This window comes from Andrographis paniculata, unplaced genomic scaffold, assembly GCF_009805555.1.
Source record: "Andrographis paniculata isolate CXL003 unplaced genomic scaffold, ASM980555v1 Contig60END, whole genome shotgun sequence".
NCBI lineage: Eukaryota > Viridiplantae > Streptophyta > Magnoliopsida > Lamiales > Acanthaceae > Andrographis > Andrographis paniculata.
Genome location: NW_026137596.1, coordinates 2,172,756 through 2,200,678, shown reverse-complemented (window position 1 = coordinate 2,200,678; position 27,923 = coordinate 2,172,756). Strand labels below are relative to the sequence as shown.

Here is a 27,923-nt window from a genome sequence, read left to right as displayed (position 1 = left end):
CTTTGTTGGACTAATTTGCAGGTATTAAGTTTGCCGTAAAGGGAAAAAAAAATCAGAATCAAAATAAAAATAAAACCAAAATGAAGAACTTTTAAAAAGTTTTGTTTTGATACAACACAGAATCAGTCACGTCTGCAGCACAATTAGAAAAACAAGCAATGAAGTGAGTTAAATCTTGCTTTAGACCAAGGTTTGGTTTGATCATCACCTCTAGAGTACTGGATTTTATACTAAACTTGGGTCGAGGTTTAAAGATCGATCGCACCTCTCTCAGTCAGTCGGATGGAAACCATTTACAGACATCCCACCATCAACACAGATGACTTGACCAGTGATGAACGACGAAGCAGGCAAACAAAGGAATGCCACTACAGATGACACTTCTGCTGGATCTCCAAGTCGTCGCATTGGAGTTCTGTCGTATACTTGCTCCAAGTATTCCTCATTGCTCAGTACCTGAAATTTCACCAACAAAGATGTGTGCCCAAATCGTAAACTTATTAAATTATCAGTGAAAAACAAATCGTGTTCTCTTTGATATATATATATATATATGTGTATATATAAATAGAAAGGCGATTATATATTATGAGCTTGGTTTATTATGAAAGAAACAAACTGCATGTGCAATTGTTTTTCAGCATGATATACAGTTCTAAAGCTGGTTACAAACTATTTGTAAATATCATAATCATTTGCGTACGACAAACTTGTAGTAAGAATATTATTAAATTGAACATTTCTTATGATACTAAGAGAATATAATCAAAATATATAAACAAAAATGCACGCGTACTTGTTTGACCATGGAGGTTTTGATATACCATGGTGCCACAGCATTAACCCTGATGCCATCCGATGCCCACTCGCATGCTAAATTTCTGGTAAGTTGATTGATGGCCCCTATAGGTGAAGGATAAGGTACAGTTCATCGATTAATCTAACACAAAGAGCGATATTAATGGTACCTTTGGATGCTCCATGGACAGACATATTCTTTAATGATACAAAACCAGAGACTGAAGAGGTGAACACTGTGCTGCCTGCGCCCGAGGCTTTCAAAAGAGGGTATGCAAGTTGGCACATGTGAAACGCAGATTCGAAATTTGTTCCCATTAGAGTGGAAAACTCTTGGCGTGTAAAATCAACCATAGGCTTGCGAATGTTTGTCCCAACATTGTTCACCTACTGGAACCAAATACAGACACAGGATTAAAAATCAGTTTATCTTGAAAGTAGAACACAAAAAGAGAGGGGTAAAGGTACATCCGAGCCAAGCTCGGACATAACCAGACACCTTTTGTTGACCTGACATGATCAAATTGAATCCAATTTGTTCAGGCATTTTTGTAATGCCTACAGTTGGTAAGGCACTATATTCAGGTCTACTACATATGGTTACCTAATTTTTTTTAAAAAAAAACTATATAGCAACTTTCAATCTAATTATTTTTTAGAGGGTTGCATGCAATCATAGTTTAGATCAGAAAAAGGTCAAGTAGACAATTAGTGTACTTTACTCTCAATTACAGTCTACAGAATAATCCATAATTTCTGTGAAGAATACAACTTTGGGTCCATGTGATGTGGTCTCATAATATTCATGGCATTCGAAGAGAATTTTTCTGTACTGACTACTGGGTTATAGATAAACTGATAAATCATCCTCGATGCAAAACCTTTTTGTTTTTTGGTTTCTGCACTCGACTCAGATTTACTTCCTGGCGTCTATCCTATATAGATCTCTCTTATCATGTGAAATTAGAATGCACTTGAGAGAATTCTTAAATCTAGAACAGTGGTGAAGATGAGACAAGTTTCATATGCATAGTCTTTTGGATGAAACTTCGATGCACACATGCCAAACCACATAAATCTCATGTCAATTGATCTTCTCCAGTATTTACTAATTTCTTCCATATGCTGTCAACTTAAAAGTGTGTTTTGGCACACAATGCAAGATCCCCTGTCCTCGACACATTGAAATTGAAGAAATGCAACAGCTGAAAGGAAAAAGTTCCAAGCCATGCATGGACATGAAAAACAGCAAGATCTTACACATCCCGATCAAAATGACTTAACTAAGAAAAAGCTTTGCAAGATGATCAAAATAATGAAATGAATTGCAAGGGTTGACTTACGAGAATGTTGAGCTTCCCACTGAATACAGAGGATACAGAATCCAGTAACTTTTCACGGTCTGCATAAGAGGATACATCACACTGTGAAACAGTGACCCTAAAACCCTCAGCCTCCCAACTCCTCAAACATTTCTCCAACTCATCTTTGTCTCTTGCACAAGTATGCACGGCAGCCCCAAGCCCTGCCAACTCCTTTACAGTGGCATGCCTGTAATGAGGAGAGAAGAGAGATGGAATAATCAAGCACAAAGCAGAGAAAACTTGCACTACAACTTGCATATTTTTAACCATCAAGAAGATTTTTTCCAAACCAATTGATATTATATTATTTATTCCATAGAGATCCTTCATTGAATGATTTGAACTTAGCATATCAAACTCAATGCATGTAAAGTAGTAAACAGACTTGAGTTTCCTACAAGTAATTATGGTGGTTGAAGGTAATCCATCATAAACACCTGGCTTTCTTACTGCATGATATAACTAGGGTATGTTTCGAAACCTTAAAAAATCTAGGATTATAATCTTAAGGAAGATGGTGCAGTAACATTTTAAATCCAGAGTATTTAAATCAAAAGATCATCTTGATATCTAATATTTAATCGAAAGATTTCTATGGCCTTTTTTCTTTGTTTCAAAGCTATTAGTCATGCAGATTATAATATTTGCAAATTTGTAAGTAAATGCAGTAATCATTTGAAGCGATCCTATTCTTTGTATTTGTATCCTCAAATGTTGTGGCAATACAATTTCCAAATCCCAGTACAGCTACAAAGCATACACGCAGAAGCACACACCCAGATGGCACTTCTGCATCTTCGGGGAAATCATTCACAAACAAACGAGTGCCAAGAATAGTGCAAATTAGAAGGCATACGAACACACAAGACACAACACATATATATATACTATAATGCGAGTACCATCAACCAATTCGGAAAGCACACAAATCATTTCAAGTGCTGCAAAGTAAAAGAAGAGGGTTGAGTACTACCTTACCCAATGCCTCTGGTGCCGCCGGTAACGAGGGCGGCAGAACCTTCGAGCGACCAGCGCGAGGAGGCCGCCGCAGAGGCAGTGACCTTGAAGCGATAGCTGCCGATTGAGCGCTCAGCTAACGACGAGGGTTTGACGGAGCTGAGCTTCGGCAGAAGAACAGAGCATACGACCGCAGACATTTTCTTCCCCTCCAGCGTATGGCAAACTAATCGCAGCCTCCTCCGTTTCCCCCAATATATAAAGTCCAAGTATTTATTTATTTTTTTCCAATTGTTTAATAGTCATTGATCTTAAAATGACAGTATATTGAAAATATAATTCTCTTTTTCTGCAATTCAAATTTCAGAGTGCAATCTAGAAATGCAAGTATAAATTTTAGTGAAAAGTTTTCTACTGGTTGAGATCAGACTGGCATGATCCTGTCTAAAAATGGCATATATTCATATTCATATATTGTCTACTAATTATTCTAATATGTACCAAATCCCAAGCCGTGAAAAAATCATGAACATGAATCAAGAGGCATGCACGGACTTACCATTTTACTAGATCAGTTCTTCAGATTTGAGAAGCCCAACGAACAAGAATGATATCAACCTATGGATCTTTATAGAGCAGCTGCAGTCCTAATTAACCTGCAGCAGATATGGAGCATCGTTTCTTAAACAAGGTGTAATTGGTGGAGTCACCTGATGATTTGAAAGGGCGCTGTCCGAGTATCTGAACTAGGTCCGTTTGAACAAGAGTTTCCTTTTCCAGCAGTAGCTCTGCAATCTCCTTCACTTGCTCCTTGTGTTCCTCCACCATCTGCACGGTTCGTTCGTACGCCTTTGCAAGCCATTCGCGGACTTCTGCGTCGATCATTGATGCTGTCTCGTTGCTGTATGGCTTGTACATCATATTATATCCACCTTCAACCTCCGGGAAAGACAGGAGCCCGACTTTCTCGCTGAAGCCGTATGTGGCTACTTGGTCGTATGTTAGTTTAGTCACTTTCTGTAGATCATCCTGAGCCCCGGTCGATATGGTTCCCAATAGGACCTAATCAAACATCAAAGCATGAAGTGTATAAAGATGATCTTTTGGTTTCAAATGCCCTCTATATACTACAATCGAAATTTTTAATCTCGTTGTAAGATCCATCCCTTAATTAAGATATCAGGGATTTCGAGCAACTTGAAAGCCGTGGTCGATACAAGTACTAGAACGTGTAGCTTTGTTCAATAACATCAAGAAGATTAAAACAGCATAAAAGAGCTCCATAGAGATCATATAAGCAATAGGTTACCTGTTCAGCAGCCCGTCCGCCAAGAGACATGCAAACTTGATCGAACATCTGCTCTTTAGTTAAGATAAGTTTCTCACTGGGGACATATTGTGCAAAGCCGAGGGCAGATGTACCACGGGGAATGATGGAGACCTTCAACAGGGGTTCTGCATGCTCTAAGAACCAGGCGACGACTGCATGCCCGGATTCATGGTACGCAACAGTCTTGCGTTCTAGTGAGCTTACAACCTGTTCAGGAAACACGGAATGTTTTCAGATCGAAAACTTAATCACGGCGTTCTTACCTAAGACAAATGAGGATAATAAGCCCATTAAGTGCTACATTTATGTATTAGAACTTAGAGCCAATACAGAATAAAATACCTTATGTTTCTTCTCAAGGCCGCCAAGTACTCTGTCTATAGCTGCATCAAAATACTTATTCTTGACAGTATTTTCGTTGTTCCTGCCGGCAATAAGCGCAGCTTCATTGCAAACGTTTCTAATATCAGCTCCAGAAAATCCTGGAGTGAGGGTAGCTAATCTATGAGCATAATATGTTGCTTCATGATCGAGTTTTAAATTCTTTAAATAGATCTGATATATCTGCTCCCGCCCTTTGATATCAGGTATATCAACAGAAATCTGACGGTCAAATCGACCTGGCCTCAACAGGGCTTTGTCTAAAATGTCAGCTCTATTAGTTCCGGCAAGAACAACCACATCAGTCGATGTTCCAATCCCATCCATCTCTACAAGGAGCTGATTAAGCGTAGCCTCGCGTTCATGTGAGGCACCACCACCGGAACACCCTCTCTTTTGACCAATTGCATCAATCTCATCAATGAATACAATGCTCGGTGCATGGCTCCTTGCCTCGCTGAACAAGTCTCGAACCCTTGAAGCCCCAACGCCAATGTACACTTCTATGAATTCAGAACCGGACATGCTAAAAAATGGTACACCGGATTCTCCTGCAGTTGCTTTTGCCAGGAGTGTTTTGCCTGTCCCGGGAGGTCCTACTAGCAAAGCTCCTCTAGGAATTTTGGCGCCCAGCTCCCTATACATTTTGGGATCCTGTAGGAAGTGAACAAACTCCATTATCTCTTGCTTTGCTTCATCACAGCCAGCAACATCTTTGAATAACACCTGAAGATCCACATGAAACAATGGACTGTGGTGTTCAGAAATGTTTGAAAAGTTAGGCAGCGCCTGTTAAGACTAAGAAATCTACTTTTACTTTTGAAAACATCAGAAATAGAAATATATCATATATGACGAAAGCAAATAGGAAAGAACCTTTTTTTCTCCGTCAGTTTTCATCTTTGTAATCTTAGCTTTATGCGTTTGCAGATAACTAGAGAGATTTCCACCACCACCACCACCACCGTAGTCACCTTTATATTGAGATATACGATCCAGTTTCCGGCCGACGTAGATAAGGGAACACACTAAAAGAAGTGTAGGAATAAATTTCATCCACTTCGACGACCCAAAACCTTCAGACACATAACTAACTGGCACATAATCATGCGGATCAATCCCCAGTTCTCTTTGTGATTCTTCAAGTTTCTCTTCAAATAATTTGATATTCCCAATATTGAAGTGGTATTTATGCCGAGTAGTTCTTAGCCTTGCAGTGGTGCTGCCACTAACCAGTGATTCGGATGCAGATCCTTCGCTAGTATCATCATGGCTGTTTTTATTCCATGGTGTGCTTCTCAAGTATACTTTAGCCACAGATTTATTAGAAATGACAATGTGCTCCACTAATCCTTGTTCAAGAAGCTTGGTTTTGAAATCATGAAAATTAATCTGCAAGTTAGCAATGAGGGAAGTGAAGACTGGATGAAATCAACCTAATTTGAGTAGGATACAACACTAGTTCCAATGACCAAATTAATTAAAAGTTTAAAACTAATGACTCTACCTACAAGCATTTTAACAGAACAAGTTTGCAAGAATGCAATATAAATTCTAACGGAACCATTCATCAAAAGCAAGAGCGAGAGCAGGAAATCTACTAAAAGATGAGTAGATTCAGAACGTTATTGACTAGTAACAGGTCTGTTTGCAAGTTTAAGATAAAACTCTAAATTTGTCATAACTTTATCAATAATTCAGTGGTTTCTGATCTCCTTAAGTAATCAGTAATTTAAAATGATACATCTTAAGAAATTAAATCGAAGGACGTGATCATAATTACCTGAAATTGAGTTATACATGAATTAACTTTTCAAAACACTTCATTTCTCAAAAATCCATCTAAGAATGAATATGTAATTAATCCTGTGTTTCTAAAAACACTGCAAGATAAATTTAAATTGATTGAACAGATCAATAAAAGTCAGTGCTAAAAATAGTTTGAAAAAACTGAGCTATTGTATACCTCCTCTTCCTCTTTCTCTTTTTTTCTGCGGATCATGTATTCATGTGCTGAAAGAAACAGCCCAACCAGCAACAACCATGGCAATATATATTTCATAAACCTGAGGATATTATTTGGATTTCCTTTCTCTGGTATATATGAAAAAATTTGAATTAGAAATGTCAAAAGGTTCGCTAATTCACACGGTCAGTAACTTTCAGTGAAGCATAGAAATGTCCACAGATAATCTATATGACCACAATCAGCCATATACCCTACGGAACTTGATATTCCTATCAGTGTCTATGTTACAAGTTAATATAGTTTCACTAACTATGCATAAACCAAAATATATAGAACACTAACCCGTTTGTGGCAGTGGAACAAATTTCTTAAAGTCTGCAAACACGCACAGAAGAACCTATTGTAAGTGACTGATTTTTCTTCTTAATGTACGCTGAAAATCAGGATATAAGATCTAGAAATACCTCTCTCCAATGGCGGTTCATAGTGGTAGAGTCTAGTAAGAATTTTGGAATTTGCTTTGAGGTAGTTAAATTTTGATAAACACGAAGACTGGCAAACCGATCCTTCACTAGCTCCAGCTATGCTCCAAAATGCCCTCAGCAACCCTATTTTCCCGTTAAAGAGATGAACGCTGCAATCCAAACCATTTACACTCGAAACTCCAAAATTGTCTCCGTTCCGCAAGAAAAGCGCCAGGTTGCTTGCACCATTAGCCATGGCATTCTTCGAAATCCAGAAGCACCGAAGAAAAATTTCAGAAATAGAGTAAAGCACGTGTACTATATTTTTCAATATACAAAGAGAAAGCAACGCTTACCTTGGAACGGGAGGAACAATGAGCTGCCGCAGTGCCTATTCGGGAGAAAATCATCGTTGGAAAGCCAACAATATGCTCTGGCGAGTGTTCTTCGTCTTCGCTTGCTCTATGGACTGTGGGATCCTTTGAAGTTTATCGACGTAGTTGTGCTACGCAGAGCATGGATTCCATGGCGTCATTGCGTTTGGCGGTTAAATGAAAATTTCTATTTGCTTAACCAAATAAATAAATAAAGAAATAAAACGAATGAGCCAAAAAACCGTCAACCCGACTACCTGAGAAAATAAATGAACAAATCGGTCGCTATTCGGGTCGGATCGGGTTAGTAATAGGGTACCCAGGATTATGTATGAATATGTATGAAAAAATTGTATATAGTAATTATAATAAGATAAGGAAAGAGTAATATTTTTAATAAATAGATCCTCCTATGTTCAAATTTATTCTCTGGCAATGCCCCGTGGTGCGTCTAACACGACGCCGGAGGGGCGTTAAGCTTGCTGTACCGTGCCTGTGGTCCCCAGCTCCGGCGCTATTGTGTGGTTCGTTGTCCAACATATCGTCGCCGAATGGGGGCGAGCCGGCACACCACATCGGCTGCGCCCCCGACGGACCACCCATTAGTCCCCGAGCCGGAAGCCGGCAACGCCCCTCGTAGTGCGCCGGCCCGACACACGGAGAAGACATCCAATTTTCTATTTTTTCTTTAGCATAAAAAAAATAAATTATTCTTACTCATTTTTTTTAAAATCCGTGCCCGATCAAATGAGCATAGCATTGCACGAGGGAGTATAAAAATTTTATATAATCATAACCACAACCTAAATAAAATCTAAAACAATATCAAATTTTCTTAAGGCCAATTCTTATCTTGCCACATATAGCTACCGAACGAACCTAATATCCTACAAAACAGGCCGATAGACAAGTCATGTGTGGCAGATAACCTGGAGGTCAGGTCGTCGGTCATAAATCCACCCCCACAACATAGATCATCCTTTAGAGAAGACATATAATTGATTTAATATGATTTGTCTTACTGGTTTAATTTATAAATTATTAGTTCAATTTATCAAAATATTCTAAAAAGTAAATCCAAGAACATACATGTGATGAAGAAGAGTAAAAAATTATTCACAAAAGCTCAAATCGATAAAACCTACAAAACATTCGACACCACACATGCGCGCACACACGACCCCTCGAGCATTCCATGACAGAAACTTAACCGTAGTTATAGATCACCATCGAGTCGGGGGCACATGGAAGTTGTCCATCCGTGTTGAGACATCAACATCGGATGGGCAAGTTTGATCAACCACCCGAGCAAGTTTCGTAAACACAATTACCTCAACAAACAAAACAAAATATCCCAAACCCATCGCCAAAAAAAACAAATAACATACGATAGCGACACCCCTCCCACCGATAAAACTAACAACAGCTGTTAACAATAATAATAATAAGATAGAATTGAATAACAATCAATAATCACACACAACACAAGACTAGTCTATCACTTAAAGATAATACATACATACATACATACATACATATATATATATATATTCATACCTCCATCCATTTTTTATTACACATAATGTACAAGAAATGATGCTTGCAACTTGCAAATGGTGCTTTGCTTTATTCTTACCCCAACCCCAAACTTGGGGCCCCCTTAAGCTTAACTTGCTTGTCTGATAGTGTTACCTCAGCCTCAGGACAAGCTAAGCCTTGTGTGTTCTTTTTTCTTTTTTTATTTACCGACAAATGCTCATCAAGACTCACTGTCTCGACAAAAGGATATCGAACTTTTTCATTAATCATTGTTGAGTAAATAACTAGTAAGTCCATTCCTTTGGTAGCTCCATCCTCTGTCCTTCTTCCTCGCCGTTTTCTGATGTTTTTTCTTCATCCACCTCTTGGCCCGATTGATCTGTGAACGCTATACATTATCATTAGATACATTTATGGAAAATTATGTTGCTAAATAGTTAATAGAAAGCTCTTATCGCTTCTAATTATCGAGCAATAGAAATGAGCATATGGATGAACCAAAGTTTTTAATCCCTGTGAAAATATAATGAATTTCTGGATTACAAGCATGACATATATACAAAAACTATTTTAAAAGCATACCAAATGAACAAACCCCAAGAGTTGACTAACTTATGATCATTAGAGAATCTAATAAAAATATCAAACTCGTGTATAAAATAAAGAGATTCCTTATAACATTATATTTATTTTGAAAGAGATTCCTTTATTTTGCGTCAGAATCTATGTTATTATAAGCTTATGTAATATATAGCTATTTTTCATAAATAAATTTGGCAATGAGAAGTACATCTAGAGATGCTTTTGACTTTTTTGGCAAAATTAAAATACTAGTGAATGTGATAGATGATCTGATAATATATCTTTAAAAAAAAAAGAAAAAAAAAGACTATGTTTATACTTTATATGCATATTTTCAAAAGTTTTAGCATTATTAATTGAAATATTTTTTTTTTATTTGTACTATTTTTATTTTTTTTTTCAAAATTCTAAAACTCCAAAAAAATCTATACTGAACTTACTCCTGTTCATACTTAGTCGTGGTGTTACATTATTGTTTCAATTAATGGTGATGATGTGATGTGTACAAAAATACATTAGAAAATATATAGAGAAAATAAAATAAAATAAAGAAAAAGTCTGTAGCGTGAAAGAATCCTATAAATATCTCTATTGGTGTACTCATCAGATCTAAATCAAACAAAAAACTTGTCTAACACCAAATATAACACCACTCTAAATCTACAAAACCCACCACGTCAAGCTCACTTTTGGCTGCTCTTTTTATTTTAGAAAAAGAATATATATATATTTTATTAATCGCAGATATGTAAGATATCAAAATGAGATTCTCTATAAACCCTATATTTCACAATAATAAAAAATATTTTTAAAATATTTATTCTTTATGTTTTATATATATACATTAGGTAAAGAAAAGTCGAGTATGAATATAAGAAAATTACCTTTCAGATCTTGAAGCCTGTTGTAATGATACTTTTCCAGCACCTGAAGCACTCTTGTCGGTATCAGAACCACTGAACAACCTGACCATATAATTGAAGTAAGAAATGATATAATTTGTCAAAAAAAATAAAAATTATATTTGGTGTAATAAAAATATTACAACTTATAAAATTTGATATGGAAACAAAGCCTAAATTCAATTATTACATCTACATAAATACATAACGAAGGATATGTTGACTTAATTCACCTCATCTTTTCATGTGATCTAACTAATACAGTATAAAATTATTTTTCCTCCTATGAATATCGCATATAACATCTCATTTTCATCCAAGAATAACTTTGGGTAACAATTTTTCAATAAAATAAATAGTAAATTTTAAAATAATCCAAAACACAAAATAAATACAACTCACATCCTAAGTTTGTTTTGTATTTTATAACTATTTTCCTTAAATACAAATATGTTTTCATTTTTAATAATTATAAATTGTACTATTCAATACAAATATCTTTTACTTATTTATCACTATATCATTATTTTTACATTAAAAAGTAACAACTAATATAGAATTCAAATCTCAAAATAAACCAACTCTAATGCTTTGTTTTCTTTAAAAAAATTTCCAGTTTTTTTTACTATAAAAATATAACATTAGCACAAAATACTATAGAAGGATTTCATCTAATATTTGAGATCATACATGAAAAGGGGAATAGCTCGTTCATATTATGAAAAACCTATATATAATCATATAATAATTTTTATATGAGATTTTGAAACAGTGCTTTAGGCAAAAAGATAAGATTTTAAGTAGTGAGAAAGGGCTGTCATGTGTGTGGTCCTTATTGATGGCCTTCTCCATTACAGCCCCTTTATGAGTTATGACTAAAAGACAAGACTAGATTCAATGTACTGACGGGCAAGATTCAAATGCAACCCTATTGGCTGCTGCATATTCGAATCTTATTTATTCTTAATTTAAAATTACTTTCACCAAAAAAGAATCTCATCTAAATTAAGTTTCATAATCACAATTAAAAATAAAAAATAAATAACTTATGACGCAAAATATATGTTGCGTAACAATACAGTTTACCTAAAGGCTATCTTCAATGGTTCTATTTTAATATTTAAAAATTATATTGTATAAAATTATTTTTATTTAATCAAGTAGTGTAGATTCTTGGAATCAAGATATTCAACGAGATTCCGGACCTCATATAATCAAAATTAATTTATTTTAAGTTTTAAAAAATATCCATATAAATCGATTGCTATGGTAATTATCATGACTAATTAAATATTTAAATATATATATATTTTTTTTATAATTTCAGATAAAGCTGCAGCTAGTGTGCCCCTACTATTATAAAGCAGCGTGTTACCTGATTTCTTTCTGAGTTGACTCGGGTCACGAGTTGCTGAGTCGGACTCGCGAGTTACTGCGACACGTGGCAGGAACACGCCGGTACCGACTTGCCCGCCGAGTCCGGATCCGGATCCTCCGAGATAGACTGCCTGCATACCCGACCCGGATGTATACCCGTTTACAGGTGTGTACGTGCAGTGATGCTGCGGCGCCGTTTTGTGAAGCGGTTTCTTCTGAGAATGAGCCGACTCGGTCCCCGTGACTCGCCGTCTCCGACCGGCCGGTTTCGGAAGCGGAGGCTGGTTCTTCAGCTCGTAAACCTAATCGAAAACGGCGCCGTTTTGTCAGAACAGTTCGTCTTCCTTCGGGAAGAAGAAACCTGTAAGTTCAAATCTCGATTACCTGAATCGGCGGCGTTTGGTCGCTGGGATTAACTCTGCTCGAGCACAATCCGACGTCGTTGTTGCCGGAATCCTTGATACGATTTATCGCCTTCAATGTTACGACCGAATAATCAGCTAACAATTTCACATATATAGATTAGATACATAACAAATTCCCCAAATCTTTACCTGTTCAGAAGCCTCTGGAATGTAGCCGACGGTGGTGGTATCTTCTTCATCGTCTTCCTGAAGCATGCGCTCCGCAATCTGGCGAGTTAACTCTTCGATGAAATCACCATCATCCTCGCTCCCCGAGGATCCCAAATCGGAGTACGGCGGCGTGCTGAATCCAGACGAAGACGAGTCGCAGGAGAGAAAGGAGTGGTTCCAGCTCGAGCCAGAGCTCCAACTCGCCGGATTGGAGGCGGCGGCGGCGATATTCTGCTGTCCTTTCTCGGCGACGGTATTTCGATTGGGGCTTTTGAATAAATCCGCGAACAGAGGCTTCTTCCTCTGCTGTGCAGAATCCATGAGAATGATTTCCGGACCAGAACAAGAGCGGTGTGAAGAAGACGTCGCGGAAAAAGGCGGTTAAGCAATCAAAACCCTAATGATTTTATGGTTGGATTAGTAGAGCAGCCATTTTTGTGGGCATTAATAAAGCAGAGAGAATGATTGAAGGAGAGAGAGAGAGAGTTGGAGCAGCAAAATAAGAATGTAGAATTATGTGTAAAGGGAATCTTTTCCCTTTGGCTTGGTTTCTTTTTTTTTTTTTTTTTTTTTTTTACAATAAATAAATTACTACTAATTAGTTATAGGGGCGGTTCTCTGTTGCCCACTCCTGGTCCCCAGCTCCCAGTGATTCTTTATTTGGAAATTGAAACCTTCCTTCCCATTAACTTATCAATTTTAAAAAATTTCATTATATTAACATATTTTTATATTACAAAATATTATTTAATTTTTATATTACTAAAACCAACAGTGCAGTCTGCAGTCTGCAGTCTGCAGTCTGCTGCTGCATAGGTTGGATTTGAATAAGGAAAAAAAGGTGGGGAGGGAGCTGAGGTCCCGGGAGTGAATAAGAATGAATAGTGCAGGCAGCGGGCAACAAGTGGTTAACCACAACTGATCATGAATGGAAAGGGGATGTACTGCGCCAACTGCCGACTGTTGGTTTGTCTAAATGACAGCATCATTAATAAACAGTGGGAGGAGATGTACGTACAAAACAAATACTACAATATGGTATAATGGTTGGTTGAGCATAAATAACGTTGGTTGGTTTGTTGCCCCAAATCCACATTCAAAATTCTATCATTCAACATCGTTCATTACTTAGTGCCCCAACGCCTCAGGTCAACCGGGTTTACCCAACACATTGCTGCTACAGTGTTACAAAATGTGTTAATAAACCATACACAATATTACTATAGACAAAATTATTATATTATTTAATAAATTAAAATTAAAATAATAATAACTAATTAGTATAATTAAAATATAAACAAAAGAAATTATTTTTTTAATGAGATTAAAGTGTATAATACTTTTTAAAAAATAAAAAGTGACGTAAAGGAGAGAGTAATATAATACAAAGTATATTACTTTTATATATCACATATTATAATTATGAACAAACAATATATATTTTTATTAAAAAAAATATATTTTTTTTGTCCATAAACTAACCGTTATTTGGAACATCCGACAACTATTGTTCTATTTTTCTTTTTAATTTACATTTTTACTTTTTCTTCATTTATTATTTTTAATCTCTGTCATACAACTAATGACAAATTTGTCAATTTATAATAAAAATAATCCTCTAAAAAATCATACAAATATTTTAGGACAATAAAAATTTGACGGGAAGATAATATTATTTCTATGTTTTACCTATATGAATTTAAAAAATTAGCGTTTTCTACATAAATATTGATAATTAGTACGACGACGTTTTGATGAGTGTTTTTGTTGTTGTTATTGTCGTTGGGTGGTTGACCACTTTGCCCCCACTCACTCACTACTCACTATTCGCAGCTGCTCTTTATCGTGAAACAAACAACGTCCCGTCCATTCCATCCCACCACGTTTGGTGCACAAATTTTCATACCAACTCTCCCTATATATGCATCTACTTTTATTTTTATTTTTAAATAAACGGTTTTAATATAAAATAATAGGGACCTAACATCATATATAAAAAAAAATTTATACGAGGAGAGGGATAATTTATTTTTGTGATTTTATGTTTTTATGACAATGTATTCTTTCCGTTTGACTGTAGTTGTTTGATTTTCTATAGAAATGAGAATCTAAATAAAAATATAATTAGTAAATAATTAAAAATTTATTAGTAAAAATAATTATATTGTAGTACAAATAAATAATAAATTAACTAATTTAATTTAAAAAAAATTATTAAAAAAAAGAAGATAAATATAATGAGTAATTTCTTAATTTTTATTTTCATTTATGTATAGTTTAACCTTTTTTTTTTAGGAGAAGGATAAAGCATTATATCTTTCACATATAAAATATCAAAATTCAAATTATATTCATATTTAAATAATTATGATTATACATTTTAATCTCATTTAAAATTTTTTAATTTAATTTAATTTTTATTTTAATTAAACTAATTAGTTATTTTAATCTTAATTTATAATTTTTTATATTATATGATAATTATTTCACTAATACATTCTTAATTATGTACTAATTACACCCTTCCTAAAATACGTGTCTACAGTTCAGACACGGTATCTGGGACGAAGGGAGTATTAAATACGATACGAATAATTGTATTTGTCAAATGAGTAGTTCCTCTTCTATAAAATGCCCAATGGTTTATTCTGTGTAGGGTGTGAAATGTGACAAGTGTTATTAAATTTAGAGAAAAAATCAATTTTGATCCCAGTATAACTAAAATTTATTAATTTTGGTTCAAATATAAAAAACACATCAATTTTGGTTCCAATATAATTAAAATTTATCAATTTTGGTCTCAATATAAAAAACTCATCAATTTTAGTTCCAATATAAACAATTTCAATCAATTTTGGTCTCGTTGTAAACAATTTTAATCAATTTTGGTCATACCGTTAAAAAACTAACGGAAATTGCTGACGTGGCAGTTGACCTGGAAAGTACACGGCAGTGTAACAACATGGTCATATATAATTGTTTATACACGGCTGCTGTGTACGTTCCAGGTCAACTGCTACGTCACATCCGTCGTGTCCATGTCAACAATTTCCGTTAGTTTTTTAACGGTGGGATCAAAATTGATTAAAATTGTTTATAACGAGACCAAAATTGATTGAAATTGTTTATATTATAACTAAAATTGATAGAGTTTTTTATATTGAGACAAAAATTGATAAATTTTTAGTATATTAGGACTAAAATTAATAAGTTTTTTTATATTGTAACCAAAATTGATTTTTTTTTTTTCCTTAAATCTTATTCTATTAATGAATATTTGTAATTTTACTTATTTATTTGTATAATTTTTCATTAGCCTTCGCAGTTGTAGCATGTATTTTACAGTCACCGTTAGCTAATGACGGAATCATTATTAATAAACATACCTTCAATGTCAGAATTATGGCATGCATTTTTTATTTGTATAAATTTTCACATATTTATTTTTATTATTATTTTTTTCCTTCAAACAAAACAAAAGGCTAATCTAAAAACTCATAATGCCATATTTCACACGACAAAGTATTTCTAAATAATAATATTAATGAAGGATTTCAACTAACTTTGAATTATCCATCCAATTTTGGACACGCCTTTACATAAAATAAGTCTACTAATAAATGTCTAAAATCAATATAATTTTACGTACCATAAAAAGTAGTCGGGCTATTTTTTATATTTGATAAAATATATTTTTATTTTATTGAAAAATCTCAGCCTATATAAAGTATGAAAATAATACCTTCATCTACCAAATATATATTTGATTTATTATTATTATTATTATTATTATTATTATTATTATTATTTATATGACGTGAAAATTCATATTTGCTATTGTTGAAATATTTTAGATATTCAGTTTTAAATTTAGTAGATTTATACATAGATTTGATTATATTCATAAATTAGATTACTTAAATTTGAATATATCAATTCTGTTTTGTATTGCCCAGACATGATCCATAAAATAATCTCATTATTTTTTCCCAAAATTTCTAATAGTTATTTTTAGGATGCGCTGGATACATTCATAGTCGAACCTAATTGATTTAATTTTTTTGTTATTATTTATAGTAGAAAATACTTTATAACACACCATTTAATTGATATATTTTAATAGTAAACATATTTATAAATATACCATAATAATTTATAAATTCAAATTATCATTTGTTTTTTACCTTATTAATTTATTTATATGTTAAGAATATTCTTATTTTATTAATTAATATAATATTATAAAAATATATTTTATGAATAGAAAGAATAATATAATAAAGGTCCAATAGTCTTGGTCCTAAACTTGCAGGCCATTTTCACACTTGGGCCCAAATATGTTATAAAGGCCTAGAAGGGTTAAAAAAGTAAAGATACTTTCGTAGGCCCAGTATTCTTACCGATAACCATTGCCCTCTCCTTCACTGTCTGCTTGAGCGCTCTGCGTCGTCGCCGTCTCCATTTGGCGAATTCGTCGGACCGAAGTGGAAATTTGTGCGCAAATCGAACGCTTCTGCTGTTGATACTTTATTTGAGGTAGCTTTTGAGGTAATTGCATGTTTACTCTCCTTTTTGTTCTTTCTATGAATGAAATGAATTTAGCATGAGGATAGACGAGCTTCCAGTCTTGGTTTGATGCTTGTTAATGCTTCTGTTCGTGCAGCGATAGTTGAACTGTAGGCGTTGGTTGATTAGTGTCTGTAATGTTAGGATAGTGTGGTGATAGCTGTCATTTGACTGTAGGCGCTGGATTCGTGTCTCCGATTGTAGGATTGTGATTAATTAGATGTTTATCTGTTCATATTCTGGTTGAATCCAATTTTGCGATGATAGAATTTTACAGTTGTTTTGTTACCTACGGATTAGGGTTTATCTGTTTGTTGTAATTGATTTTGATTTCCTTAATGATTCGCAAAAAGTTCTTTATCGTGTGTTGTTGTGGTTGTTCTGAACTTTGATTTTCAGTTTTTGGATTACCGCAATTAATATTGAATTTGTATTGAATCAGGTGAAACTACAAAACCCTAACGCTAACCAATGGCCTCAGTTCCGCTCCTCCGCCTCTCCCCGCCGCTGCAACCGCAGCTCCTCCACCTCCGCCGCCCACTCCGACCTCTCCCACTCCGACCAAACCTCCGCTTCACAACCAGGTGCTCCTACTCTCCCACCCCGGCCGTCGACCGCCTGATCTCCGCTGCGTCGTACTTCCTCCCCTTCTTCAATGGCCTGCAGTACGGCCGCTTCCTCTTCACCAAGTACCCCGCCCTGGCGGCGCCATTGGAGCCCCTACTCCCTCTCCTCTCTCTCTACCACTCCGTCCCCTACGCCAGCTTTGTGACCTTCTTTGGCCTCTACCTCGGCGTCGTCCGCAACCCCAACCTGAGCCGGTACGCTCGATTCAACGCCCTGCAGGCGCTGGTCTTGGACGTTCTCCTGGTTGTCCCGGTGCTGCTACAGCGGATCATCACCCCCGGCCGGTCAGGTATTGGGCTCATGCTAACTGCATGGGCTCATTCTGGTCTTTTTATGTTCGTGACAGCCTGCTTTATTTATGGTCTTGTATCGAGTGTTCTTGGCAAGACGCCATATTTGCCGCTGGTGGCTGATGCCGCCGGCCGCCAGTTTGACTGAGTTTGTATCTGAGTTTGCACTTTGCGTACTTTATAACCATACCATGTTGTTATTAGTTTTGACCTAGAATGTTGTGAGGAAAATGGTAGCCAACTAATTGCATTCTTGTTTGTGTTTTCGACACCTAATACGTTATTATATATATATATATATATAAATCGTTTACATCATCATCTCCCAGGTGATGAAGGTTAGTTAACTACACTTACTTTCTTTATGCAAAATATATTGAAAGTTGTTGCAATCTCTGTTATTTTATTACGCTCTATGATCCATACAATAATGATACATTTGACTCTACCCAATAGTTCATACTGAATTTATATTATGTTAATATGAATTATATGTCGTTGTATATTGTCTTGTGCTGTCAGCTATGCTGAATTATAAAATTCATCATGGTAACTACTCTCGTGTAGGTAAATCCGGCGAATTAACAAAAAGAGTTTGATATCCGAGCAGGAGACAAAAGGGTTTCCTTCACTCTTACTGATCATACAATATACTAACACCAGCTGTTTTCCATGTGCTGCTGGTGCAGGTCTTCATCTCAATCAAGATTCCAGAGCTGGTAAATTTGGGAAATGGCATATGAAATCACCCGCTTACGGTGCATCTGCTGCATCCTTGCCTTAGTTTCTCTGTCTTCTTCCTCCCTCTTCCTCCATTGGTCCTACTTTTCCGATGTTTCGGTACAGGAAAACAGCCAGGACAGCATATCCCTTCTTGCATTTCCGTCTGCTTGGAATAACCTTGACTTTCCGTCTCTACAGCCTCCCGCCCGTTTCCTCAGAATCGCGCTCTTCGTCAAGAAGTGGCCTGAGGAACATCAAGCCGGAGGCCTCGAGCGCCATGCCTCCACACTGCATCTTCGTCTTGCCCGGCGTGGTCATGAAGTCCACGTCTTCACATCTTCTCCGGGCTCAGGTAACTCAACCTTGAAGGTGAGGAATTTGTATTTCCACCTATCAAAACCGACAAGCGCTGGGTACTTAGATCAAGCAATGGTTTGGAGCCAGTTTCGAGCCATAAACTTGTCTAGACACTTCGATGTTGTGCATACTGAGAGTGTTGCGCTTATGCACACCCGGTCGAGAGATGTGAGCAACTTAGTCGTTAGCTGGCACGGGATTGCTTACGAGTCGATCCACTCAGATATCATCCAGGAGAACTTACGTTCCCCTAATGAGTCGCAGTCGCTGATTTTGACGCAGAGAGTTGCTAAAGTTGTCGAGGAAGTGAAATTCTTTCCGCGATACGCGCACCATGTTGCTACTAGCGATCATGCCGGGGACATTCTCCGTAGGGTCTACATGCTGCCTGAGGAACGCGTCCATGTTATCCTCAATGGCGTCGACGAGGATGTTTTCAAGCCGATGGCGAGTGATGTTGAAAGGTTTAAATCGAAATACGCCGTTTGTGGATTGAAGAACAGCTCGTTGATTCTTGGATTGGCCGGGAGGCTCGTAAAGGACAAGGGACATCCATTGATCTTCAAAGCACTTAGGCAAATCTTCGAAGAGGATTCATCGTTCCGCGAGGGCGTTGTTGTCCTTGTCGCCGGCGATGGTCCCTGGGGAGACAGGTTTCATATTTAATCTCTTCAAAAGTCACTTCTTTTACGATTGTTTCACCTAAAAGTTGAAATTAAAGAAAAGATATGTTGTTTTATATTTAAATTCCTTCGACACAGGTACAGAAGTTTCGGAGATTGCGTACGTGTTCTAGGGCCATTAGATCAAGCCGAACTCGCGAGATTCTACAATACCATCGACATCTTTGTGAATCCAACTCTCCGCGCTCAAGGTTTGGATCACACATTGTTGGAAGCCATGCTTGTCGGGAAGCCGGTGATGGCCACGAGGCTTGCCAGCATTGCTGGCTCTGTTATTGTTGGTGAAGTTGGGTACATGTTCTCTCCATCGGTCGAGGCATTGAAGAAAGCTCTGTACAGAGTGTGGCAAGATGGAAGAGCTTCCCTTAAGCTGAAGGGTCAGCTTGCCCGGAGACGGGCTCTGCGACTATTTACCGCCACCAAAATGGCTGCAGCTTACGAACGGCTGTTTCTGTGTATAGACGAGCAACATCAAGGCGCTGCTGCGACAGATTATTGCACCTACAAATGCGATTAACGAGGAATTCCGGCAACTTTGTTGCTGCCCTATGTCCTTACTGGTCACTTATTGGTCGTAAAAACTGACGCCACGGTGAGCCGGGGAAAGCCCTTCAAAGATTCGGCAACCCAATGTTGGGAGCCTCGACATGCCGACTTCCATGAGGTAGGATGTTGCAATGGTTAAGAGATCCTTTGATTTTAATTTGAAAATTTGTTTAAATAATATTTTAATACGATATCTTGTGATAAAAATAGTATATTATTTTTTTATAAACAAACGTACCCGTAGATAATGTTTTGATTTTGTTTAAGCACCAAAGAATGTACAGTAAAATTTACATGCAATATTTTATTTTAGCTGTATATAAGTTCAATTTATTTTTAAAACATCACGTTCTAAATCTAAAATACATTTACACATCTTGAATACTTTATAACACAGACACCCTACGGTCTTTTGCACATTATGCTATAGATTTACTAATTTGATTGTGTAGAAAAAAGGCATCAGTTGATCAAAAAGCTTTAGATAACTTTCCCTAATGACATAAGACACGTACATTTTTTTAGCCCACTTACTATGAATTGGTTTCAAACTAATTTCAAAATAATCATATACTTAGGGTTAGGTTGGATGCGTGTGTAAAAAAGAATTAAGTAAAAAAAATAAAAATGCATAAACCTATATGCAGAGCAGCCTAAACTAATACATGCCTATCAAGAAAGTGTGCTCATTTGTAGTATTTTGTTATTATCTTCCGTAAACAGTGATTTGATACCGTCTTTTATGAGAGAGAACAAAGCGTAAGGAAAATGAAAAGGAAGACACAAAACAACAAATCCCAAATCCCATGCATACCTTATTCATCATATCTCTCTAATTCAAATACATAAAGCTAGAAAGTCACTTAGAGCACTTAAGCCACCACAAAAGCACTAGAAGTACCTGTAAAATGCTTCACCGATCCCAGCAAGTGCTTTGCTGCACCAAAATGCCTTATCCGGTACACGCCACGACTGGCCGTGTCCGGTATCCTCCACTCGATCGTTGCATGGCTCTGTGGGCTGAGTCTAGCCGGTCGGGACCATATGAACCGGAGGCAGAAATCATCATCGTCGTAAGCAGGCACCCAGAGGTCGCCTCGGAGGATTTCCACCAGTGCAAATGTGCCCTCAGTCATTAGGTCATTTCTCGGGCATGCCGACCAGAAAACTACTGTCACCTCATCACCTCGCTTAAAGGTGCAGTTCTTGGGGACATCGGTCAAGACATCCCCGAATTGGACACCGAGTGGTGTTCCATCCATGACGACGGGTGTAAGAAAGCTTATCTGTTTGTCTAGGAGGTCTGGGGGCTGTGGCCCCCGTTCGACTGGGTGTCCAGTCATGAGATTTGCAGCAAGTTTCTTGAATTCCTGAATGTAGGCGCTGAGCGTGTGTGGACCGTATAGAGTCGAGGCACCCTGAAATGGATAACAAGAATATATTCAACATGCGATAAGACAAAAAAATGGCAAGTTATATAATCTCTTGGTAATTAGACTAACCTCATATCGTTGTATTTCGTACTCCTCGATTGTTGTCACATATTGTGAGTATGTATTTGTCAAGCCAGCTATCACTACATGGATATTCTCACCGAAGGTATTATCGTCTCCACTTGTGAGAACACTCTTAACTGCATCCCGAAGGCGCCTTCCAGCCATTGTGCTGAACTCTACAAATGTTTTAGCAGAAACATAAGAGTGCTTTTTTAAGAGATTGAAAACCAGTGCCTAAAAAGGTGTTGTCGTCGATGGTTAGAGAGATAAGAGTACCTCCGGGCACACTGAGAATGACAAACTGCCCAATTCTCAGAATTTGAAGAGGAAGTATTGCCGGCTGTAAATTTCAGATAAAACATTCTACATATAAGGGAAAGTCGGAATAGGAGCCAAGATATGCGCGTACGGAAATGTAACAATTATTTAGGATTGAGCCAAAACTTAAGAAGATTTGAAATACCTATTAGTTTTATAGTAACAGAAGAAAGAAAATCTCTAGCAAATATTGTCTGGATACTGTAACAAAAATGGGCAACAGGAACTCGGAGCTTATGGGAGCAGTTTGAGCAGCAAAAATTAAATATTGCATTACCAGTAATAAGATTGATAGAACGGATGCTGCAAATTATCTATCTTTAAGGCTGTTAATCACAAGTGTTGATGTTTGACAATATATCGGAGTTAAAATAGGAAGTAGCTGATGATGTGTAGTTTTGTTTTGAAGAAGCAACTATTATCCATAAGTATTATGTATTCATTAAACTACAAAAGTCCTAGTTCGTTGCCATGTTGAAAAGTTAAAACGATGGCGAATTTAATGTAAAGAGGATAGTAATTTCAGAAATGAACTCAACAAGCTTAGAAACAAATTTCAAGATTCACAAGAGATTAAAGTAATCCTAGACAACACCAAGGTTCCATTAAGAATCTGCTTTCTAATTTCAAAAGTACGGATTGAATAAAAATATAAATGTGAAAGAAATGTATCGAACTGGAAATGTCTATATAAGATTTGAATCCAATTCCGTGTTTTTTGATGGACTAGAACCTGCCACTCTAGAACTGGAATCACTGATTCAAGAACCATGGCCATGATTATGTAAAATGCAGAACCAAACTTCAGTGATAATGAATAAATTCGAGGGCTGTATATGAAAACTAACAAATTATTGTATAAATGGACATCATGGACTGCTTAAAAAGCATTGCTGGAAATATATGAAGTCCTTGATGACAAAATGTAATGTAGAAACTAACCGCCCAATCATAAGGTTTGTCCATTTCACCAGTATCAAGTAGAATTGGCTTTGGACGTTGACAGTCGACTTGTTCCTGACCAGGAGTTTTCAGTAAGTTGCGGATGAGTCTCCAAAATGCGTTACCCTGCAGGGAAAGGCCATTAATTTGCAGAACAGATGAGCAGACTACCTGACTAATAGGACATACATACTTCTGTATCCCCCTGCTGAAAATCGAAAGCCCCGGGTCCATCAGTAGTACCAGCAGCAAATGCAAACCCCATAGCAGCAGGACATGTTTTCACAACATCAAAGCCCCCGTTTTCTTTTGGAATCCTCACACTAAGTTTGGAAAAATCAATAAACGTGTGGCGATAGTCAATCTTCCCAACCAATTGCTCCGATGCTTCATTAAAAAGTTTCACCGCCTTCTTGAATTGTCTCTCCCCAATAATACGAGTGCTTTCGAACTCATCAGGATATCTGCCATGAAATTGGGAGTGTGATAAGCCTACACTTTCCAGAAGTAACAAGTTTGCATTAAGCTCTATTATGTCAGCTTCTATTAATTATTGGATAAGCATTCATACCCTGGTCCCCGGCTATAGCATAACTCATTCTGTCCATCACAGGTACTGTGGTTAAAATCACAAGGTGTATCTGTATCCAAACAGAAGGCACCAAGCACGTTTGGACTAACATCGCCGCAATTGGATTGACAAAATGCAGACACAAATCTAGGTCTATCAGCCTGCCTGAAGGCACTTCTCACGCGTCTTGCAGGGCTTGAAAACCTGGTGGTTGATCTGCCCACTGGAGATTCAAAAGATGCAGCAACTTCCAGTAACTCATGATCTGCATAGCCCAAAAGAAGAAACTCAATGCATTAAGTTTTATAAGCACTTACAATGAGAAATAACACTTTCTTGGTAATGTTGGCCGGACATGCAATTCAAGAAAACAGCTAAAATGTCAATTTGTCTGGTTAGCATCTGTAACCAACAGACTTATCAGAAATAAAACAATTAAAAGCACTCCAACACTTTTTTTTTAATGTAGTTCACAGATAAACATTGACACACACACGCACACAATTATTAAAAACTCAATCACCAACACAAATTCATATACATACATAAGGATTGATATATAAAATCTAATAATTATCCTATATAAAGCCCAACCATTGACCCTAAATACAAAATGCTATGCAAACACACATGTATATATACATGTTAAAAAAATATCAGACTAGTCAGACCTAGTATAGGTTTAAGTAGATGTAATCAAGATATTTGACCACATTTACAACAAAAAGTGCTCATATACACTCCTCAAAAATGCAATCTTAACAAACAAACCTACGGAGCTGATACTGACATGAAACAAAACTAATTTGAATATCACATAAAACAAAGGAAAAACTTCCTTTGCAGCAAATACAGGAACTAGCTTAAATAAATTAATCAATATAAATGCTTTGTAGCCAAGTAGTTGTGTATAGCCCAAAGAGTGATCAAGATCCCAGTTGCACACTACAACTGGAGAAAATGATACATATGATTCTAAAGTGTTCCACATTCCAACCAATAGCAACCTCATTTGTAAAATACTTACGATTGTGATTAACAAGAGGAATAATGCTAGAGATCCTTCTGGGTATTTCAATGCTATCGTTTGCTTCAGATGATTTGTTTCCACCACCACTCTGATCAAACCAGTCCTCCATAAAGCGTGCTGCAGCTCCTTTATTGTCTCCACTTATCAATGAATTTGTACGGCTCATGGAAGTTCCATGAGTTGCAAACCAATTGAAGCTTCCTATGGGGCCCCATTCATCATCGACAAACTTCAGCAGGTTCATATCTTTATCAACATTATATTTATATTTCCTGCGCTCTGAGGCAGGGTTGTTGAGGTAAGCACTTGGACTACGATTCACACCCGCATCCAAAAGCTCCCCTGTTTTTACAGCCAACATTGGTGAAAACAATGTAAAACTTTAGAACAATACTTAATGCATCAATTGTTGACCATAGATTCTCAAATAAGCAACAAAAACAACTTTTTATTCAATAAGGGCAGAGAATAAATTTACTGGCCACTCAACAAACTGATAACAATAAGAAAATCATGGAAATTTAAAATAGTCATTCAATAAAATGCTAATCATGAGTAACTGGTGGTAACTACTTGCCAACCATGTTCAATTGAATCAGCTTCACTTATAAAACCACCAGCAAACAAAAAATGAAGAAAAAGCAAGTGGAAAAGGAAACAACAATTGATTAGGAGAAAAGTTAGACAAGTCCTTCAAGTCAAAGAATAGTTAAAAATATGCCGAGTAATGCTTCGTTACCTTAGTTCATAATTATAGGAGGCAAATATGCTTAACTGTAAATATTTAGATTGGGTGTGTTCTGGTGTTTCACAATTAAGCACCAAAGGTGGACTTTACCACTCAAGAAAACCATTGCCCAAAATATGATACATGTGAGCCATTCAACCACTTCCAGAGAGCTAACAAAATCCAATCCTCGAGGCATATTCTCTAAACAAAAAGAAATTTCTATTCATCTAAATGTGAGCAGTCATTCTCCACACCGGCAACCAAAAGACAATCCTAAAATCATTAAGAGAAGGAGCAAGCATTAGAACATAATTTGGATACATAACAAGGAAATGTACTTCTTGTCATTTAAAAAACAGGGTACTGTTTCAGCATTATTGCTTATTGACATAGAACAAGTTCTCCATTCAGCAATAATGATGTTTAAACATTAATGAATTCCAATGCTAGATATAATTTTACCTTTACTCACGTATATAGATCCAGGTCGAAGATTATCATGAGCTTGTATGATGCTCTGTTCAATGCCATTAACAAGGGCATCAAATGATTGTCGCACAAAACCAAGGGATGTGACAATGTACACAACATATTGAAGATAACCACCGGGGCCAGCATGGGTATGAATGCCACTAATGGCTACATTACTCTCTGTATACAGATCCCCATATCTGCAATGCAAAAAATCATGGTACAAAACGTCAACCTAACTTCAAATTTAGGGTTAAAACAAAATTTAACAAGACTTTAAAGTTTCTTCTTGTTGGAGGCTTTAAATTTAATAGAAATTTAACATGATAAGCTTTAGATGAGATACTCATACATTGTAGCAATCCCCATTCTCCACTGTAACCTATTGATTATATTCTTTCACGTACATCTCCTTATTAGTTCAAACTTTTAGGAGTAATGATTTAACATGTCTATTAATATCAAACACTATGCACACTGTTCAATTTCAAATCTGCAAAAAAGTACTCTATGCATAGAAATTAACTTCCACAAACATTACAGTGTCAGCAATCACTCTACCTTGCCTTTAATCTCTCAAGGACTTTCATTGTCACCAGTTGGGATGCCATACAAGCATCAAGATTGACAAACACGACTCGGTTTCCCTCTGGTTCTGCAACAATGAAGGTCCGTGCTCGTAACCTAAAGTGAATGCCAGATGCTGTCTGTTCCATGTTAGCATATCCCATCATGTTGACATCTGCTGCTGGCCCAGTGATATCATAGCTTCCAAGTCCAATTAAGTAGTTGGAAGTTGATTTTACACCTCTACCATACTCTACCAACAAGAGTAAGAGAACTGGTAACCAGATCACTTCAACCAATCTTTTTGTCATTTTTCTATCTCACATTCCCCTGTGATCCAGTCTCTGCATTTCCTTTCAGCAAAGACACGAAAAGTGATAAACTATACACAACAAACAAGAACAGAAGAAAAATAAAATAACAAAAAGTATGTTTTAATTCATGGCTTCAATATTATAATGACAAAAATATAACTTAGCAAGAAATAAGCATAACTTTGAATTTTATAATTCCATACGATGTAACAATCACATTGAACCATCTACGCTAAACACGCCCAAAATCCAGTTTCTGTACCACTTTTCCAATATTTGAGTTTAATTTCTTTTCTTCTTATGGTATCTTCTTCTATAGAATCCATGAACCGAAGTCCAGAGTTAGTCTACACAAACGAATAGCATAGTGTAATATTTATTAGGGAAAAAATAAATAAACAATCAAAATCAAAACATCAAAAGTCACAGAATATTACCAACAAAATTAGTTAAGTACACGGAAAATAAAGCCACAAATTGAGTGAGTTAACATCAGACACGAAAAATATATATAGATATATATATATATATTAAGAAAACAGAGGAAGCAAGTCGATACAATTAACATGAAAATAGAGATAACGCGGTGAAAAGAGGGACACGAATCACCCAAAAACCTCCGTGTACTTAGTTTTATAAACAAACGGCAAAATTAGAGGCCAGCAAAACCTAAAACGGCGAACTCGCGACAAAGTTACACCTGAGCACCTCAGTAAGTAACCGAAAGCTTAAAAAAGGACCACCACCATGAAATATAGTGAAGAAAATAGAGATTAATTGAAAGAATTACCACAAGAAAAACTACAGTTGCTATAGATTCTGCTCGAGATTTTTGCGCGGTATTGACTGTCTGACTGAGTGTTGGTAGCGTGGCTGAGACTTGAAGGCGAAGCAGGTGAAGTGAGAAGAAAGGGAGAGACGGGGTTAGCTGCGAGCGTTGCCGTTGTCCATTCTCACACCATTCAATGTTCTCCACGTGCAGTGTTATCGGGTTTAATGTTTTGTTAGTTATTTTATTAATCGACATAATTACGGTTGATTCTCTTGAAATTCACAAATTTTTGTTGCTATGTTTCATTT

The 27,923-nt window shown here is 36.5% G+C and overlaps 6 protein-coding genes across 13 annotated transcripts; 2 read left to right on the top strand and 4 right to left on the bottom strand.

The window, feature by feature from the left end:
• Positions 1 to 76: 76 nt before the first annotated feature.
• Positions 77 to 3,319, bottom strand: LOC127259367 (tropinone reductase homolog At2g29260, chloroplastic-like). Its single transcript, XM_051286669.1, has 5 exons — positions 3,141 to 3,319; positions 2,142 to 2,349; positions 969 to 1,185; positions 797 to 903; positions 77 to 456 (listed from the first exon to the last, which is right to left on the bottom strand). Exons 1-5 carry the CDS (start codon positions 3,317 to 3,319, stop codon positions 271 to 273), a joined length of 897 nt encoding a protein of 298 aa, XP_051142626.1. The 3' UTR covers positions 77 to 270.
• A 62-nt stretch (positions 3,320 to 3,381) lies between these two features.
• LOC127259364 (ATP-dependent zinc metalloprotease FTSH 8, mitochondrial-like) lies at positions 3,382 to 8,969 on the bottom strand. Of its 3 annotated transcripts, none has more exons than XM_051286663.1 (9): positions 7,895 to 8,969; positions 7,620 to 7,768; positions 7,264 to 7,525; positions 7,142 to 7,174; positions 6,797 to 6,924; positions 5,707 to 6,222; positions 4,792 to 5,556; positions 4,429 to 4,656; positions 3,382 to 4,181 (listed from the first exon to the last, which is right to left on the bottom strand). In XM_051286663.1, the coding sequence occupies exons 2-9, from the start codon at positions 7,671 to 7,673 to the stop codon at positions 3,771 to 3,773; spliced, it is 2,397 nt and encodes a 798-aa protein (XP_051142620.1). In that variant the 5' UTR covers positions 7,674 to 7,768; positions 7,895 to 8,969; the 3' UTR covers positions 3,382 to 3,770. The 3 variants fall into 3 exon arrangements, with proteins under 3 accessions (XP_051142620.1, XP_051142621.1, XP_051142622.1); XM_051286664.1 differs by having other exon boundaries at positions 4,792 to 5,484; XM_051286665.1 differs by lacking the exons at positions 6,797 to 6,924; positions 7,620 to 7,768; positions 7,895 to 8,969 and having other exon boundaries at positions 7,264 to 7,417.
• A 200-nt stretch (positions 8,970 to 9,169) lies between these two features.
• On the bottom strand, positions 9,170 to 13,145 carry LOC127259366 (uncharacterized). 2 transcript variants are annotated; one of them, XM_051286667.1, is made up of 5 exons: positions 12,592 to 13,145; positions 12,422 to 12,511; positions 12,036 to 12,339; positions 10,643 to 10,723; positions 9,170 to 9,564 (listed from the first exon to the last, which is right to left on the bottom strand). In XM_051286667.1, the coding sequence occupies exons 1-5, from the start codon at positions 12,931 to 12,933 to the stop codon at positions 9,461 to 9,463; spliced, it is 921 nt and encodes a 306-aa protein (XP_051142624.1). In that variant the 5' UTR covers positions 12,934 to 13,145; the 3' UTR covers positions 9,170 to 9,460. The 2 variants fall into 2 exon arrangements, with proteins under 2 accessions (XP_051142624.1, XP_051142625.1); XM_051286668.1 differs by having other exon boundaries at positions 9,170 to 9,555; positions 12,592 to 13,142.
• A 3,858-nt stretch (positions 13,146 to 17,003) lies between these two features.
• LOC127260195 (protein TIC 20-II, chloroplastic) lies at positions 17,004 to 18,428 on the top strand. 2 transcript variants are annotated; one of them, XM_051287906.1, is made up of 2 exons: positions 17,004 to 17,148; positions 17,621 to 18,428. In XM_051287906.1, exon 2 carries the CDS (start codon positions 17,650 to 17,652, stop codon positions 18,241 to 18,243), a length of 594 nt encoding a protein of 197 aa, XP_051143863.1. In that variant the 5' UTR covers positions 17,004 to 17,148; positions 17,621 to 17,649; the 3' UTR covers positions 18,244 to 18,428. The 2 variants fall into 2 exon arrangements, with proteins under 2 accessions (XP_051143863.1, XP_051143861.1); XM_051287904.1 differs by having other exon boundaries at positions 17,004 to 17,160.
• A 282-nt stretch (positions 18,429 to 18,710) lies between these two features.
• Positions 18,711 to 20,444, top strand: LOC127260194 (uncharacterized). The gene is made up of 2 exons (XM_051287903.1): positions 18,711 to 19,828; positions 19,937 to 20,444. Exons 1-2 carry the CDS (start codon positions 18,828 to 18,830, stop codon positions 20,373 to 20,375), a joined length of 1,440 nt encoding a protein of 479 aa, XP_051143860.1. The 5' UTR covers positions 18,711 to 18,827; the 3' UTR covers positions 20,376 to 20,444.
• A 753-nt stretch (positions 20,445 to 21,197) lies between these two features.
• LOC127260192 (neutral ceramidase 1-like) lies at positions 21,198 to 27,815 on the bottom strand. Of its 4 annotated transcripts, none has more exons than XM_051287900.1 (10): positions 27,634 to 27,815; positions 26,524 to 26,882; positions 25,954 to 26,162; positions 24,759 to 25,103; positions 23,732 to 23,996; positions 23,354 to 23,624; positions 23,161 to 23,286; positions 22,177 to 22,240; positions 21,907 to 22,076; positions 21,198 to 21,822 (listed from the first exon to the last, which is right to left on the bottom strand). In XM_051287900.1, exons 2-10 carry the CDS (start codon positions 26,838 to 26,840, stop codon positions 21,277 to 21,279), a joined length of 2,313 nt encoding a protein of 770 aa, XP_051143857.1. In that variant the 5' UTR covers positions 26,841 to 26,882; positions 27,634 to 27,815; the 3' UTR covers positions 21,198 to 21,276. The 4 variants fall into 4 exon arrangements, with proteins under 4 accessions (XP_051143857.1, XP_051143856.1, XP_051143858.1 ...); XM_051287899.1 differs by having other exon boundaries at positions 26,524 to 26,873; XM_051287901.1 differs by lacking the exon at positions 27,634 to 27,815 and adding an exon at positions 27,513 to 27,531 and having other exon boundaries at positions 26,524 to 26,873.
• Positions 27,816 to 27,923: the final 108 nt, after the last annotated feature.

Coding starts and splice junctions, on each gene's coding strand:
- LOC127260194 (XM_051287903.1), top strand. CDS start 18,828: ATGGCATATGAAATCACCCGCTTACGGTGCATCTGCTGCATCCTTGCC. Junction 19,829..19,936: donor GATGGTCCCTGGGGAGACAG/GTTTCATATTTA, acceptor CCTTCGACACAG/GTACAGAAGTTTCGGAGATT.
- LOC127259364 (XM_051286663.1), bottom strand. CDS start 7,673: ATGATTTTCTCCCGAATAGGCACTGCGGCAGCTCATTGTTCCTCCCGT. Junction 6,223..6,796: donor AAGAGAAAGAGGAAGAGGAG/GTATACAATAGC, acceptor GCTAACTTGCAG/ATTAATTTTCATGATTTCAA. Junction 5,557..5,706: donor AAACTGACGGAGAAAAAAAG/GTTCTTTCCTAT, acceptor GTGGATCTTCAG/GTGTTATTCAAAGATGTTGC.
- LOC127259367 (XM_051286669.1), bottom strand. CDS start 3,319: ATGTCTGCGGTCGTATGCTCTGTTCTTCTGCCGAAGCTCAGCTCCGTC. Junction 1,186..2,141: donor GTGGGAAGCTCAACATTCTC/GTAAGTCAACCC, acceptor TGGTTCCAGTAG/GTGAACAATGTTGGGACAAA. Junction 904..968: donor TGTCCATGGAGCATCCAAAG/GTACCATTAATA, acceptor CTTCACCTATAG/GGGCCATCAATCAACTTACC.
- LOC127260195 (XM_051287906.1), top strand. CDS start 17,650: ATGGCCTCAGTTCCGCTCCTCCGCCTCTCCCCGCCGCTGCAACCGCAG.
- LOC127259366 (XM_051286667.1), bottom strand. CDS start 12,933: ATGGATTCTGCACAGCAGAGGAAGAAGCCTCTGTTCGCGGATTTATTC. Junction 12,340..12,421: donor ACCAAACGCCGCCGATTCAG/GTAATCGAGATT, acceptor GTTTTCGATTAG/GTTTACGAGCTGAAGAACCA. Junction 10,724..12,035: donor TCAACTCAGAAAGAAATCAG/GTAACACGCTGC, acceptor TTATATGGTCAG/GTTGTTCAGTGGTTCTGATA.
- LOC127260192 (XM_051287900.1), bottom strand. CDS start 26,840: ATGACAAAAAGATTGGTTGAAGTGATCTGGTTACCAGTTCTCTTACTC. Junction 25,104..25,953: donor ATCTATATACGTGAGTAAAG/GTAAAATTATAT, acceptor CTGTAAAAACAG/GGGAGCTTTTGGATGCGGGT. Junction 22,241..23,160: donor ACAAACCTTATGATTGGGCG/GTTAGTTTCTAC, acceptor TGAAATTTACAG/CCGGCAATACTTCCTCTTCA.